Raw genomic sequence first — 14,699 nt, 5'->3', positions numbered from 1 at the left:
TGTGTGGCAGCTGAGAGAGCATCGTTTAGGAACTTTGCCGGTGGCTCTTATGAAGCAAATGCCAAAAGCTATCTTATTCAGCATCTATCTTTGCTCTCTGAAACCTAGCCCTAGAGGCTGAGGGACGGAAACAAAGGCCATGGGTCTGTGCTCTACCTCAGTATCCTCATATTTGACCTTGGGGGTGATGAATATGACTATAGATACATGACCAGGGACAGCCATCTTTAAAGTCTTTAAAGTTCAGTAGGTGCGTCATGTTGCCATAGCCTGAAGCACATTTTCCTACCTTTGGTCAAAATCACATGCTAAGAAATCCAGAGTCTGTAGTTGTTTGCTGGTTAACCAAGAACCTAAGCAACAGTTACCACCATCACCTCTGCTTATCATGCCATTGAAAATATTTTAAAATACATTCAATCCATGTGAATTTGTAGAATTTTAATGAACTTAACTGAATATCTGGTGTAATTCAGTGATGGCTTTGGATGTACAAAGAGGTTAAATTGAATGTCTGAATTATGAAGCAGGTTCATGTGGAAGTTGCTTTGCTTTCATTTTTGTGATTTAATCTTTGATATGCATTTTTCATGTAATTTTCTTTCTCTTCCAAGGATTCTAGGATCCAAAGTGATCCAAATTAATGACTAATTCTAGCTAATTGAGGTGTGTTGTTGTTGTTTTTTAACAGTATGGTTCTAAGGTTTTATTGCAGTACTGTTAGAGGCAATTCATCTTTAAAAACTTAAGTTGGAATAGACTTGAGACAAGTTTATTATTAAAATTAATTCTCTGTTAAATACAGTGAAATGAACTTAAGTATAGCAGTTGTATTAGACATTAGAAACATACTGAAAGTTTCCATTTTCAACAGAAATACAATGATGCCCTCATTATCAATGAAGATGCACGGGTGAAAGATGCTCTGAATTACTTGAAAAACTTCTTCAGAAATGTCCGGGCAGCAGGATTTGATGCAATTGAGCAAGATCTCACTCAGAGATTTGAAGGTAGGTGGTGTTTCCAGGGGGAGGAAACCAGTAGAGCCTGGAGACTCCAGGGGCAGCATACACATATGGTGTCACACTTAGCAACACCTGGTGATGCTCAGGGACTTGTCCTGGGCTTAAGAAGATAGGATACGTGGCAGGACTGTGAAACTTCAGGGAAATCTGCACTTAGGAAAAGAATCTGCTGCTTACACTATTTCCTGTTTCGAAGAAGGAAAAAATAGTAGGATTTGCAAAAGATACATCCCATAGAAATAGTCAATTGATAGGAACATTTTTTGGTTTAACTTTTGGTAATTTTATAAAGATTTAAAAAATATAAAAATGTTTTAATGATATTTAGACTGTAATTTGAGCTAACTCTGCGAGATAGTGAAGGACAGGGAAGCCTTTCATACTGCAGTTCATGGGGAGCAAAGAGTTGGACATGACTTGACGACCAAACAAGATTGTAATTATGTACTTCTATATAAAGAAGAAAACTGATATGGCTCATGATGCCACTGTGTTGATATTAAGAAAAATATAGGAAAATATTAAATGAAAAGTAAGTCTTTCTTCTTCCTCTCTCAAATGCCTTTTCCCAAATAATAATTTTTGGTCTATACCAAAGTATTAACTATACATATGCTAAACACTTAACAACTAACTCTGGGGGGAGGGGAAATTTATGCATTTATTAGTGTATTCAGTGAATGCATTGCATTGGTGGTTATGATAAAATTCTGGTCAGAGATTGAGAGATGAAATGTTTGAACTATAGCTATAGGTTGCAGTGTGTTCTAAATTGCTAGAATTTATAAACCTTTTGTGGGCTCCCAGGTGGCACTAGTGGTAAAGAACCTGCCTGCCAATGCAGGAGTTGCAAGAGATGTGGGTTTGACCTCTGGGTCAGGTAGATCCTCTGGAGGAGAGCATGGCAACCCACTCCAGTATTCTTGCCTGGAGAATACCATGGACAGAGGAGCCTGGTGGGGTACAGTCCTTAGCATAGCAAAGAGTTGGATATGACTGAAGCGACTTAGCACACGCACATAAGCCTTTTGTAAAATATTCCCCTTTTTGCAGAAAAGCTGTTGGAACTAGAAGATATTTCCATGGATCCCAGCAATGAGAACCCTAAACTTGAAGATCTCAGCTTCGTCTTGCAAGAGGAATACCACTTAAACCCAGAGACCAGAACCATCCTCTTTGCGAAAACCCGAGCGCTAGTGGATGTAAGCTTCTTCCTCCTTGTGGAAAACAAGTTGGCCCAGTATCATTTTATTTAAAAGATTGTCTGGTCTTCACTTCTTTGCAATTAAGCATCCCTATATAGGGTCTGTGTGGGTCTGTTTCTGGGCTCTTTATTCTTTTCTGATTTTCTGTTTGTTTATCCTTACACTAATACCTCACTGTCTCAATCACTCTGGTTTATAATGCCTTGATACACTCACAGCAAGCACTTCACAGATTTTTATTCTTTCTGTCAATTAAAAAAATTTTAGCCATGTCTATGGGCATCTAGTGATACCTCACTAAGGTTTTAATTTGTATTTCACTAGTGACTAATATGATTTAGCAGTTTTTCATATGCTCATTAGCTGTTCATGTATCTCCTTTGATGAAGTGTCTGTTTACATCTTTTGCCCATTTTAAAATTGGGTTTAACTGGGTTATTTATTATTGTTGAGTTTTTAAGTTATTGTTGTTAGTTTTCTGAGAGTTCTTTTTTCTGACAAAAATATCCTCTATCAGAAATGTGATTTGCAAACATTTTCTTCAAGATCTTTTCATTCTCTTAACCATATCTCTTACTGAAAGTTTTAACCTTTGACAGGTCCATTTTATCTTTTTTTTCTTTTTGTGGATTGTACTTTTGATTTTGTGTCTAAGAAACCTTTACCTACCGAAAACACAAAGATTTTTTTTCCTATGTTATTGTCTAGAAGTTTTATAGATTTAGATTTTATATTTAAGTCTACAATTCATCTTGAAGTATGGATTGAGACTTTTTTCCTCTTAGCATGTGGGCATCCAATTGTTTCAGCATATATGATGAAAAGACTATCCTTTCTCCACTGAATTGCGTTTGTTACTTAAAAAGATCAGTTGACTGTATTCATGTTGTTCTCTTTTTGGATTATGTATTCTGTTCCATTCATCTATACATTTATCCTTTCACCCGTCCTACGCGGTCTTGATTACTGTAGCTTTATAGTAATTAAGTCTTTTTTTTTTTTTAGTAATTAAGTCTTGAAATCAGGTAGTGTGAGTCTTCCAACTTTTAAATTTTTTTCAACATTGTCTTAGCTACCTTTCTTTACCTTTCCATTTTTATTTTAGAATAAACTCATCCACATCTATGAGACAATCTATTGAAATTTCATTTGGGATTGCACTGAACCTATAGACAAAGCTGGGGAGAAATGATATCATAACAGTGTATCTTTTTTATGTATATAGGGCTTCTGTATTCGTTATCTACTGCTGATAACAGTTTATCCCCAAACTAAGTAGCCGGAAACAACAGACGTCTATCATCTTATAATGTGTATGGGTCAGTAATCTGGAAACAACTAACCAAGTGTTTCCGTCTCAGGACGTCTCACGAGGCTCCAGTCAGGTTGTTGGCCACGGCTATAGCCATCTCAAGGCTGGGAGGATCAACCCCCAGCCCCACTTGTGTGGTTTTTGGTAGAAGATGCGCTTAGCTCATTCATGGTGGCTTCCCCAATAGCTCAGTGGGTAAGGAATCTGCCTGCAATGCAGGAAACACAGAAGACACGGGTTTGATCCCTGGGTCAGGAAGATCCCTTGGAGAAGGAAATGGCAACCCACTTTAGTATTCTTGCCTGGGAAATCCCATTGACAGAGGAGCCTGGAGGGCTACAGTCCATGGGGGTCGCAAAGAGAGTTGGACATGACCTAATGACTAAGTATGCACACACATGCTTAGCTCATTCATGGGGGCCTCTCCACAGGCCGGCCTCACAAAGGGGTGCTGGCCTCCCCTAGAGTTAAGTGATCCAAGAGAGGTTGAGAGGGCACCCAATGTCAAGGTCACAGTGATGTTATAGCTTCAACTTGGAAGTGATTCCCTTCAGGTCTGCCTTATTTTATTCATTAGAAGCAAGTCAGTAAGTTCAGTTCACACTTGAGGGGAAAGGATTAAACAGAATCTGAATTCCAGGGGGTGGAGATCACTCACAGCTACCTTAGAGGCCACCTGCCACATCTTCTTTGGTTTTTTTAATCAGTGTTTCGTCATTTTCAGCATACCGATTCTGCGCACAGATTTTGTTAAACTTATACCTAAGTATTAATGCTGTTATAAATGGTACTTTTGTTTGTTGCTGGTATTCAGAAATACAACTAATGTCTGTATATTGATCTTGTGTCCTGAGATCTTTCTAAATTCACTTATTTTCTACCTACCCACTATTCTGAACCTTGCCTTTTTCACTGAAAAGATGTCTTAGAAATTGAATCATATCAGATTACAAAGAGAGACACCATTATATTTATTTATTGCATAGAATTCAATCACTAGAAGCTTTTGATTCCTCAGGTCTATTAGTCTGAAAACTACTTCAGCATACTTGTCTGTATACTTTTTAAAAATTGAAGTAGATTGATTTATGATGTGTTTATTTCTGCTGTGTAGCAAAGTGATTCAGTTATACATATACATACATTCTTTTTTAATTCTTTTCCATTATCTTTAACTTTAAGCTTTTTTTCTACTTGCATTGTTGTTTAGTCACTAAGTCACGTCCAACTCTTTGTGACCCCATGGACTGCCACATGCCAAATTCCCCTGTCCTCCACTATCTCCTGGAGTTTGCTCAAATCCATGTCCATCGAGTCAGTTGTGCTATCTAACTATCCCATCCTCTGCCATTCCCTCTTTTTGCCTTCATTCTTTCCCAGCATTAAGATCTTTTCCAATGAGTCAGCTCTTCAAATCAGGCGGCATATATGCAATATTGATTTAATACAGAATAGTATCCAGCTGACAACTGCTTTGTATTTTCAGGCCTTAAAGAACTGGATTGAAGAACATCCTAGGCTCAGCTTTCTAAAACCTGGCGTATTGACTGGACGTGGCAGAACAAATCAGACAATGGGTATTTATATATAGGGCATTAGATCTAATATACTATATATATAAGAACATATAGGATATATTTTAATTCTTTCTTAGTGCTTGTATCAGTCAGGGTTCAACCAGAGAAGCAAAATCAGTAGGAGGTTATAAATACATATATATATATATACACATTCATATATATATATAGCAACACATGTATATTGTACACAGACAGGCACACAGGGATTTAGTACAAGGAATTGACGTACACACTTGGATGGCAAAGCCAGTCTGAGTCCGCAGGGCAGGTCAGGAGCAGTGGAACCCCATAGGCATGAGCTGTCCAGAGTCTCTGAGGTCAGGGATCACCTCAGTCCTCTTTTCAAGGGCCGCCTTGTTTAGGTCAGGCCTGCCTAAAATGCAGTCCCTATTGAGTAACCATATCAACTGATTTAAGAAGTTTAATTACATCTGCAAATCCCCTTCACAGAAACACCTAGGTGAACATCTGGGGATTGCAGTTAAGCTTAGCTCAGTGAACACATTGAAAAGCCATCTCCATGCTCAAATGTCAGAAACTTGTAGACGTTCCTCCTCCCATATGTCCTGCAGACAAAACCAAAGTTCTGTTTTGTTTTTAATATTGTTTGAGTATGTTACTCTCTTGCTCAAATTTTCAACCAGTAGATTAACTGGAAATAGAAATGTTCTCTATCTATTTTATTGTTATTCTTTAAAATATAAAAAGACTTATATGCATTATGTATTTTATAATTTAAAAAAGTCCTAGAGATAATCCTAAAATCTAGGTGGGGGGGTTAAAGGATGAAAGGCAGCTTTGATCCTAGGTGGCCAGTCCTCATGCTGACATTCTCACAGCCATGCTCCCCACCCCCCAGTGACAGGCAATAACATGTCCTCACTGTATCTCTTATTTAGTGCTGTTTATAATAAACAGTCCTGCTGTCAGTCGTTGGTCATCACCCTTGAAGTTTCCCTTTATGCAAAATTTAAGCCTCATTAATCTAAAAAGCAAAGTCAGATTTTGAATAGTTGGCTGCTTACCAAATGAGGTCCAACACTACCTTGTGGTTGGAATTAAGTCTTCTGCTGTATGACTCCAGCATGAGTCCAACTTGATTTCACACTTTGTTATTCTTCCATTCATAGCATCCAGAAGATATTTTTCATATTTGTTTGCCCATCCCTCCATTCATCCATCCATTCATTCGTTCATCTATCCATCCACCATCCACCCATATTCACTGAGAACTCACTCTGTGCCAGTAACTGTGCTTCTGCCCGGCAGCCTCCGCCTCCTCCTAAGTCTAGACCACGAGGATGGAGTCTCCCTCGCCCACATCCCACAGCACACAGTTCTGGCTCCATTCATTGTCATCGCACTGAATCATAGTTTCCCATGTATAGCCTTCTTCCACAAACTGGGAGCTCCCTTTAGATAAAAATGAACCTTTTAACCATTCTATCCTTATCTGACAAACCATAATTGCAGAATAAATGTTTGATGAACAAATAGTTAAATTCAGAAATTAGTGAAGTGTGGTGTCTGTCTTGGGCATGGTCATTGTTCAATAGATCATGGTGAAAAGAAATTGTTTTGGCCTTGGCAAGATATATGTCAAAATTTTACTGCCAATTTACTGGGACAGAGTTGGAACTTTTATAAATTCTGTTAACTCTGAGGTGGAGACCACTTAAGTTCCTGCTCTTCTCAGTGTATCAGTGGCTAGAAACTGCACAGTGGTAGGGTCCTCAACTTAAATTCCAAGCCTGGTTTGGCTAGTTAGCTGTCAGTTTACTATGCCTCCAAAACATCCAGGTCTTCACCTGTAGTAAAGGGGAATCATAACATTTGCCGTATCAACCTAAAAAGGGCCTTGTGAAGTTCCAGTGAGTAAGTAGATGTGAAAAGGTCTTGTTAGCTGAGAACTCCTGGATGTGCACAAAGGTGTTACAGTTAGCTATTGATATATTTTTAAAATTTTTATTGGAAATAGTTGATTTACAACGTTGCGTTAGTTTCAGGTATACAACTAAGTGAATCAGTTACACATATGCATATAGCCACTCTTTTTTTTCAGATTCTTTCCCTATATAGGCCATTACAGAGGATTAAGCAGGTTCTTATTAGTTATCTATTTTTTTTATAGTAGTGTGTATATATCAGTCCCAATCTCTGTGTGTCCCTTCCTCCCTTATCCTCTGGTAACCATGTTTGTTTTCTACATCCAAGACTACTTTGTTTTGTAAATACATTCATTGGTACCCTTTTCTTTAGATTCTACACATAAGTGGTATCCTATGATATTTGTCAAGCTGTTGGTATTTTTTCAAAAAATTTAATATTTGTTTTGAGATATCGTGACCGAAACCACATAGCTAGTAGGTGCTGCAGCTGGAATTTGAGGTCAGGCAGGCTTGTGATAGAGTCCAAGATGTCAGACCCCCACCTTATCTTCTTTAAAGCAAGGACATGGATAGGGCCTACCCCAAGGCTTGTTGTGAGATCATGAAGGTAAAGCACTTATCACAGTACCTGGCATGTCGTAAGCTTTCCATAATTAACAGCTATTTTTTTCAATGGTAAAGTTCCCTCTTGGTGAGTTTTGTAATGCCCTCTGACACAGGAATGACCCTCCCAGCACAGAAGTGTGCATTGGATGCATTCAGAACCAACAGAGACAGCAAGATTCTAATTGCTACCTCAGTTGCTGACGAAGGCATTGACATTGCTCAGTGCAATCTGGTCATCCTCTACGAGTATGTGGGCAATGTCATCAAAATGATCCAAACCAGAGGTAAGAAGAGCTTTGATGCCAGGACTCAAAGGCTACCGTTTTGTCTGACTTGTGAATGTGTCTGTCATCCAGCCCTTCTCGTTTACTGTGACTGGTGGCACAGTGGACCCTTCCATCATTGGCCCTTATGGTGACCTACTTGTTCAGGATGGGGTGGCTATAGTTTTGTCCACAATTCTGTCTATTTTTGTTCTTGTTCACAATGAATACTGCTTTCTTGGTTAATATTGGCTGACGTATTGATGGAAGGAAAATTCCAGCTTTGAGGCTTCGGCAGTCACAAGCGAACGGTTCGTGGCTGTGCTTGGGTGCTGGTGGGTCCCCTGTGTGCCAGAAAGGACACTGCAAGTTCTGTCCCACTGGAACTAGGCAGCCTCCTAACTAGCCTTTCTTATTTTTCCGTAATTTCCATAACTACAGCTGCCATATTGTTTTTCCTGAAAAACAGCTCTGAGCGTCTCACCTCCCTGTATAGAAGCTCCCATGGTTCCCAAATGTCCATGATGCTAAAGCATTTTCAGAATCCGCGCCCTCTTATCTTTCCGGCCTCATTTCCGGTTCTTGCACTGTGGCGTCATCCTCCTCAGCCTGCCTGGCTTCACCTCTGCTCCTGTTGAAGGACTTGCTCATGTGTTGTTGCTGCTGCTCATTCTTTCTCTCCCCCTGCTCCCGCATCGCCGGCTCCTCATTCTCCCAGCTGGCAGTCATCTCTAATTTGAATGCCCGTGGCCCTTTTATCCATCTTTTTTATACCACCTCTCATTTTCCACCTATATTCTGGTGGTTGTGAACATGTCTCTTTTTTAAAAGTTTTATTTATTTATTTTTGGCTATGCTGGGTTTCCCCATCTATTTACCATGAAGTGATGGGACCAGATGCCATGATCTTAGTTTTCTGAATTTTGAGCTTTAAGCCAACTTTTTCACTCTCCTCTTTCACTTTCATCAAGAGGCTCTTTAGTTCTTCTTCCCTTTCTGCATATCTGGTGTCATGTGCATATCTGAGGTTATTGATATTTCTGCCAGCAATCTTGATTCCAGCTTGTGCTTCTTCCAGCCTAGCGTTTCTCATGATGTACTCTGCATACAAGTTAAATAAGCAGGGTGACAATATATAGCCTTGACGTACTCCTTTTCCTATTTGGAACCAGTCTATTGTTCCATGTCCAGTTCTAACTGTTGCTTCCTGACCTGCATACAGGTTTCTCAAGAGGCAGGTCAGGTGGTCTGGTATTCCTATCTCTTGAAGAATTTTCCACAGTTTGTTGTGATCCACACAGTTAAAGGCTTTGGCATAGTCAATAAAGCAGAAGTAGATGTTTTTCTGGAGTGCTCTTGCTTTTTCAATGATCCAGCAGATGTTGGCAATTTTACCTCTGTTCCTCTGCCTTTTCTAAAACCAGCTTGAACACCTGGAAGTTCGATTCTGGGAAAGATTGAGGGCAGGAGGAGAAGGGGACGACAGGATGAGATGGTTGGATGGTATCACTGACTTGATGGACATGGGTTTGGGTGGACTCCGGGAGTTGGTGATGGACGGGGAGGCCTGGCGGGCTGTGCTTCATGGGGTTGCAAAGACTGAGCGACTGAACTGAATGCTGGGTTTTCCTTGCTTTTCGCTTGGGCTTTTCTCCAGTTGCAGTCCACGGGCTTCTCGTTGTGCTGGCTTGTCTCACTGCAGAGTACAGGCTCTAGGGTGTGCAGACTTCAGAGCATGTGGCCTCAGTAGCTGTGGTGCACAAGCTCAGTTGCCCCGTGGCATGTGGTATCTTCCTGGACCAGGAGTTTTAACCTGTTTCCCCCGCATTGGCAGGTAGATCCCATCCACTGGACCACCAGTCAAGTCCTGTGAACATACCTTATTTCCCCATTTCCCCATCTGTTTATCATTCATCGTTGGGGCCCTCACAATGTCATCCTGGAGGTTCCTGCTGGGTTGTCTTTAAGCAGTGTCTAATAATGTGTCTGTCCTATCACACTGCACCAGGGAGACCCTGAGCAACCCACCTGAAATGGGCTCCTTTATCTGAATGTTTAATGTGCAGCTACACAGCTGCATTTGACTCCACACCCTACCAGCTCAGCTTTTCCAGAAAGTGGGATTCAGTGAACCAAAGTTGAATTTTAAGAATAGCCCTGTTTCTTTCACATTCTCCCATTTGTCAGAGTTTTAAGTCAAAGACACCAAATAAAGTGTTTATTTTCTAACAGGCAGAGGAAGAGCAAGAGGGAGCAAGTGCTTCCTTCTGACTAGTAATGCTGATGTAATCGAAAAAGAAAAAATAAACATCTGCAAAGAAAAAATGATGAATGACTCCATTTCAAGCCTGCAGAGCTGGAATGAAGCAGTATTTAAGGAAAAGGTAAGTCTTTGCATCCGTGTGACTCGTTCAGAATCTAGCTATAAGCCATGAACAGGGACCGTGAGCCTGGTTGGTACCTGTTCTCATTTTGCTCTGAGTGTTTCTTAGGTTATATTTTTATTTTTTTAAGTATTTGTTTATTTGTCTGCATTGGGTTTAGTCACAGCATGTAGGATCTTCGTTACAGAGTGCAGGCTCCTCTAGTCAGGGCTCAAGTGCTCCTCTCTAGCTGTGGTGCACAGGCTTGGAAGTTGTGGCAGACTCAGTTGCCCCACAGTATGTGGGATCTTCCTTTCCCAACCAGGGATCAAACTCTCCCCTGCATTGGAAGATGGATTCTTACCCACTGGACCGCCAGGAATTCACCCCACAGTGAATATCAGGTTCATTCTGCTTTAATTCTCAATAGTGCTAATACTTGAAGCTATGATTTTAGATCTAAAGGGAAACTGAGCTAGAATAGCTGAACACGGACAGTTCACTTTGAGGACAGCACCCTAACACTGCAAGACACAGCTCTTTTTAGTCTTTTCTTCACGGCTCTCTCTAACATCTGGAGTCCTCAGGGAGGGGGTCCTGGCGCACTGTGCCTGGAGCTGTGCCCAGTACTGGCAGGCCTGTTCATACATATGGATGCTGGTGTGGACCTTGGAGTAGCATGCTGGTCAGCCCAGCCTCTCCGTGGTGCCTTAGTTTGACTTTAATTTCCTCTATGACACAGCATGGAAGCAGATTAGGGAAAGAGAAACACAGAGACACCCCCCATTCCCCCACAGACACCCATAATTTCTCCGGACCGTTTGCAGAGACTTCATCTCAGACTCTCTGGAAACACTGGACTCTGCAGCCCTGGGGAAGAGTTTAATGTTAGAATCAGTGGTTCCAGTCTCAATTCTGCCATTTATAAAATGTGTGACTTCAGATAGTTCTTCTTTGAGATTATCATTCTCATTTGTAGAACTCACAGGGTGGTTTTGGAGATAAAGTGAGATATATGCATTGCTTCCTACAGTGCCTCGTGTAAAGTAAGTGCTTAAAATGGGAGTGGTTACAGGACAAGGGTGAGAGGCCTACTTTAACTTCATGAAGATGAGTCTTACAATTCAGTAGACTAGTTCCATAGGGTTCATAACTTTGAAAAGTCATAATCTGTATGTTCAAAACAGTATTGAGAGGGAATGAACTATCGAAAGCAAACCAACAGTTACTTAAGGAAAAAATTATGATGTTATGTCAGTGTTGACTCATTTTAAAAAACATTTCTTCCTAAAGTTAGGAGAACCAGATATTTGAAAGTACCTCTTCTACGTTTTCACTGAGAAGAATTGCAGGGAGGTTCTTTAGTTCCCTTAACTTCCCCCCTTTCCTTTACTTAGGACAGGGTTTTTCCCCTGACCCGCTTCTCCATTGTGTAGAATATAGACGCGATGCTGATTAAAGGCTTAAAACCTTCTTAGCTTTGGCGTAATTTCTTTATCTCCTCCACTAGGTAACGGTGTGCTTACACTCACATGTGGCAAAAGCAATAGAGTAAAAGCCTGTTGAGGAAGATAGAGGCTGGAACAAACATATAGACATTCTTTTTTATTTTTTTTTAATAATTTTATTTATTTATTTATATTATTTTTGGCTGTGCTGAGTCTCTGTTGCCGCCAGGACTTTTCTCTAGCCGCAGTGAGCGGGCTTCTCATTGCTGTGGCTGCTCTTGTTGCGGAGCATGGGCGTAGGAAGTGAAGGCTTCAGTGGTTGTGGTTCTCAGGCTCTGGAGCGCAGGCTCAGTAGATGTGGCCCATGGGCTTAGCTGCTCCACAGCATGTGGGATCTTCCCGGGCCAGGGATTGAACCCATGTCTCCTGTACTAGCAGACGGATTGTTTACCACTGAGCCACCAGAGAAGCCCTAGAGTTCATTTTTTACTTTTTAAAATTATATTTTAAATTAAAATTTAACTTTTCTGTTTTTTGACTTTTTTTTTCTTTTCAAACTTTCTATTTTGTGTTGGGGTATAGCTGATTAACAATATTGTGGTAGTTTCAGGTGAATAGCGAAGGTACTCAGCCATACGTTCTTTTGAAGCCAACGCATCAGGTCATAGAGTAGGGTGAGGAGAAAATGGACTGTTGTTAAATATCTGTTGACTCAGGCAAGTTAAGAGCACTGGGGAATTCCCCTAATATGCATGGACTGAAAATGGGCAGAGATGGTAAAAAGTGAGCAGGGACCCAGCTCAAGGGTGGCCCGGAGTCACTGCTAGCTGGTAATTCCATGGTGGTTGGAGGGCAGAGTCTTGGTCTCGTCCCTGTCCTGTTATGGTGACCAGTACACACTGCCATGGTGAAAGAGGCAGGCTTTGCTGTCAAGGGGAAAGGCTTAGGAGAAGTATACCAAGCTAGGGGAAACCTTATTCTCTTAAAAGTCAAAGGATTTGTGCTTCTCAGGGTGAGCCCCCTGTGTATGGTGTTTTGAAAAGGGAAAGACTAGAGATCTCCTCAAGAAAATTAGAGACACCCAAGGAATATTTCATGCAAAGATGGGCTCAGTAAAGGACAGAAATGGTATGGACCTAACAGAAGCAGAAGATATTAAGAAGAGGTGGCAAGAATACACAGAGGAACTGTACAAAAGGGATCTTCACGACCCAGGTGATCACGATGGTGTGATCACTCATCTAGAGACAGACATCCTGGAATGGGAAGTCAAGTGGGCCTTAGGAAGCATCACTATGAACAAAGCTAGTGGAGGTGATGGAATTCCAGTTGAACTATTTCAAATCCTAAAGATGACACTGTGAAAGTGCTGCACTCAGTATGCCAGCAAATTTGGAAAACTCATCAGTGGCCACAGGACTGGAAAATGTCAGTTTTCATTCCAATCCCAAAGAAAGGCAATGCCAAAGAATGCTCAAACTACTGCACAGTTGCACTCATCTCACATGCTAGTAAAGTAATGCTCAAAATTCTCCAAGCCAGTCTTCAGCGATATGTGAGCCAAGAACTTCCAGATGTTCAAGCTGGTTTTAGAAAAGGCAGAGGAACTAGAAATCAAATTGCCAACATCCACTGGATCATCAAAAAAGCAATAGAGTTCCAGAAAAAACATCTATTTCTGTTTTACTGACTATGCCGAAGTCTTTGACTGGGTGGATCACAATAAACTGTGGAAAATTCTGAAAGAGATAAAAATACCAGACCACTTGACCTGCCTCTTGAGAAACCTGTATGCAGGTCAGGAAGCAACAGTTAGAACTGGACATGGAACAACAGACTGGTTCCAAATAGGAAAAGGAGTATGTGAAGGCTGTATATTGTCACCCTGCTTATTTAACTTGTATGCAGAGTACATCATGAGAAATGCTGGGTTGGAGGAAGCAAAGCTGGAATCAAGATTGCCGGGAGAAATATCAATAACCTCAGATATGCAGATGACACCACCTTTACGGCAGAAAGTGAAGAAGAACTAAAGAGCCTCTTGATGAAAGTGAAAGAGAAGAGTGAAAAAGTTGGCTTAAAGCTCAACATTCAGAAAACCAAGATCATGGCATCCAGTCCCATCACTTCATGGCAAATAAATGGGGAAACAGTGGCTGACTTTATTTTTTGTGGCTCCAAAATCACTGCAGGTGGTGATTGCAGCCATGAAATTAAAAGATGCTTGCTCCTTGGCAGGAAAGTTATGACCAACCTAGACAGCATATTAAAAAGCATAGACATTACTTTGCTAGCAAAGGTCCATCTAGTCAAGGCTATGGTTTTTCCAGTGGTCATGTATGGGTGTGAGAGTTGGACTATAAAGAGAGCTGAGCACCTAAGAATTGATGCTTTTGAACTGTGGTGTTGGAGAAGACTCTTGAGAGTCCCTTGGACTGCAAGGAGATCCAACCAGTCCATCCTAAAGGATATCAGTTCTGGGTGTTCATTGGATGGTCTGATGTTGAAGCTAAAACTCCAGTACTTTGGCCACCTGATGCGAAGAGCTGACTCATTGGTCCTGATGCAGGGAAAAGACCCTGATGCTGGGAAAGACTGAGGGTAGGAGGAGAAGGGGACGACAGAGGTTGGGATGGTTGGATGGCATCACCGATTCAATGGACATGGGTTTGGGTGGACTCCGGGAGTTGGTGTTGGACAGGGAGGCCTGGCGTGCTGAGTGTGGTTCATGGGGTCACAGGATCGGACACGACTGAGCGACTGAACTGAACTGGACATTGGATCTGAGCACCGGTCCCTTTATATCACAGAACTTTGCACAAGTGAGGGAAGAAGTTCAAAGTGCATTCGGGCAGTCCTTGAGTAGGGGAAAGGGAGCCTATGCACTCTCTTCTCCACACCCATAGCTGCCTTGTCCATTACCTGTGTATGGCTGACTTCCCCAGAGCACTGTGGCCCTCGGGGACCTCTGGTTATTCTGCAGCCATCCAGCTGAACCTGTAGACAGC

The 14,699-nt window shown here is 41.4% G+C and overlaps 1 protein-coding gene across 3 annotated transcripts in view; it reads left to right on the top strand.

The window, feature by feature from the left end:
- Window positions 1-14,699, top strand: part of RIGI (RNA sensor RIG-I) — a 75,384-nt gene that overhangs the window by 50,498 nt on the left and 10,187 nt on the right. For all 3 annotated transcript variants that reach the window (XM_070480613.1, XM_070480611.1, XM_070480612.1), the window contains 5 exons: window positions 875-1,010; window positions 2,079-2,227; window positions 5,029-5,119; window positions 7,731-7,901; window positions 10,113-10,264. In XM_070480613.1, coding sequence (XP_070336714.1) covers window positions 875-1,010; window positions 2,079-2,227; window positions 5,029-5,119; window positions 7,731-7,901; window positions 10,113-10,264 — 699 coding nt within the window. The remainder of the gene's footprint in view (window positions 1-874; window positions 1,011-2,078; window positions 2,228-5,028; window positions 5,120-7,730; window positions 7,902-10,112; window positions 10,265-14,699) is intronic.

Source organism: Odocoileus virginianus, chromosome 18, assembly GCF_023699985.2.
Source record: "Odocoileus virginianus isolate 20LAN1187 ecotype Illinois chromosome 18, Ovbor_1.2, whole genome shotgun sequence".
Taxonomy (NCBI): Eukaryota; Metazoa; Chordata; class Mammalia; order Artiodactyla; family Cervidae; genus Odocoileus; species Odocoileus virginianus.
This window is presented reverse-complemented; position numbering and strand designations above follow the sequence as displayed.